Here is a 1,425-nt window from a genome sequence, read left to right as displayed (position 1 = left end):
ACTTATGTTTGGGAGACAGCTGCCTGGATTTTTTGCAGGTTTGCCGCATCTTACAAGAGGCCATGTAGGGAGGTCTGTAACTTGTGTTTGGCTTATTCGATAGGTACAGCGGTGCTCAAGAACGTTGTCGAGACGGATGAGAATCTGAGGGACATTGAAGCAAAATTCCAGAAGATCACGTTGTGATTGAATTGTTAAGAATAATTAATTGTGTGTGTGCGATTTTAAGTTGCCGATTGACATAGGTATGTTGACCTACTGCGAGGCCAGTAACGGAATTCCGGCTCCTCAACCAGACTGTTTCAGTTGTTGCGTTTCGTATAAGAAGCCGGCTTCCTGTTTCTCTCCACTCATTACGTCTTTTGTGATTTAACTGGCCACCCTGTTCTGGACAACTCGTTACCGTGTTATAATGTCATGCAATAAAATGCAAATTAATGACTTTAAAAAAAAAATACAATGTGATTTTTCTGGATTTTTGTTTTAGATTCCGTCACTCACAGTTGAAGTGTACCTATGATAAAAATTACAGACCTCTACATGCTTTGTAAGTGGGAAAACCTGCAAAATCGGCAGTGTATCAAATACTTGTTCTCCCCACTGTACATAAGTGAAACCCTGTTTTTCAAGGTTTTGGTGTTAATAATTACTCTAATGAATAGCTGCTGAATCTGCTCATTCTTAAAGCTGACCAAAGTTCCTGCTTTACGCTGACGACCCCAAATCTACTGCCTGTGCATCAGTCTTCAGCAGTTAGTGTTTGCTTCCTTGTATCTACTTGGTCATATTGATCTCTAAGTTTAGGTGTTTTTTTTTAGGCACCGTGATTTATTAGAAGCAACAATATATTAAAGGCAGGCCTAGTATAGAAAGCTAATTAAAGTGTATTCCGGTAGAAGAGGAGCGATGGCGAATCTGTCTTCAGACAAAGGGACCATCAACAACCCAGCAGACATCGCCATCATTGTTGGATATTTCATCATGGTTATTAGTGTCGGCATTTGGGTGAGTGGACCTGCGAGAGTCTGATTATCAGGAGATTATAATGGCTGAATAAAGAATGGGGAGGAGGACATTGCATTTAGTTTGTGAAAATTACACAATTGTCCTGTCTGTGTTTCAGTCCATGTTTCGGACCAACCGTGGGACAGTTGGAGGGTATTTCCTGGCAGGGCGCACAATGACATGGTGGCCGGTGAGTTCAATGCAGAGCTGGACCAATAAATATATAACATGATATTTCCTGACTAGTATCGGCCTGGTATGTTCTAGGTTATCAAGAAACTTTGTTACCATTTTATAGTTTGTCCACCAGATGGTGCACGTTTTTTTTACACTGTAAAATGTCCTGCTCAGTGCTTTAAAGATCCCCTCCAGACATGTATTAAGATAATAAACAATAGTCTGGAACAATGATATGTGTCT

General features: G+C 40.6%; 1 protein-coding gene across 1 annotated transcript in view; it reads left to right on the top strand.

The window, feature by feature from the left end:
• Positions 1 to 877: 877 nt before the first annotated feature.
• slc5a2 (solute carrier family 5 member 2) overlaps positions 878 to 1,425 on the top strand; it is a 7,686-nt gene continuing 7,138 nt past the window's right edge. Inside the window, exons 1-2 of the mRNA XM_035679380.1 lie at positions 878 to 1,005; positions 1,124 to 1,195. Of these exons, the coding sequence (XP_035535273.1) occupies positions 907 to 1,005; positions 1,124 to 1,195 (171 nt within the window). The 5' untranslated portion in view covers positions 878 to 906. The remainder of the gene's footprint in view (positions 1,006 to 1,123; positions 1,196 to 1,425) is intronic.

Source organism: Morone saxatilis, unplaced genomic scaffold (assembly GCF_004916995.1).
Source record: "Morone saxatilis isolate NCDOM2014 unplaced genomic scaffold, NCSU_SB_2.0 Contig8, whole genome shotgun sequence".
NCBI classification, from domain to species: domain Eukaryota; kingdom Metazoa; phylum Chordata; class Actinopteri; family Moronidae; genus Morone; species Morone saxatilis.
This window is presented reverse-complemented; position numbering and strand designations above follow the sequence as displayed.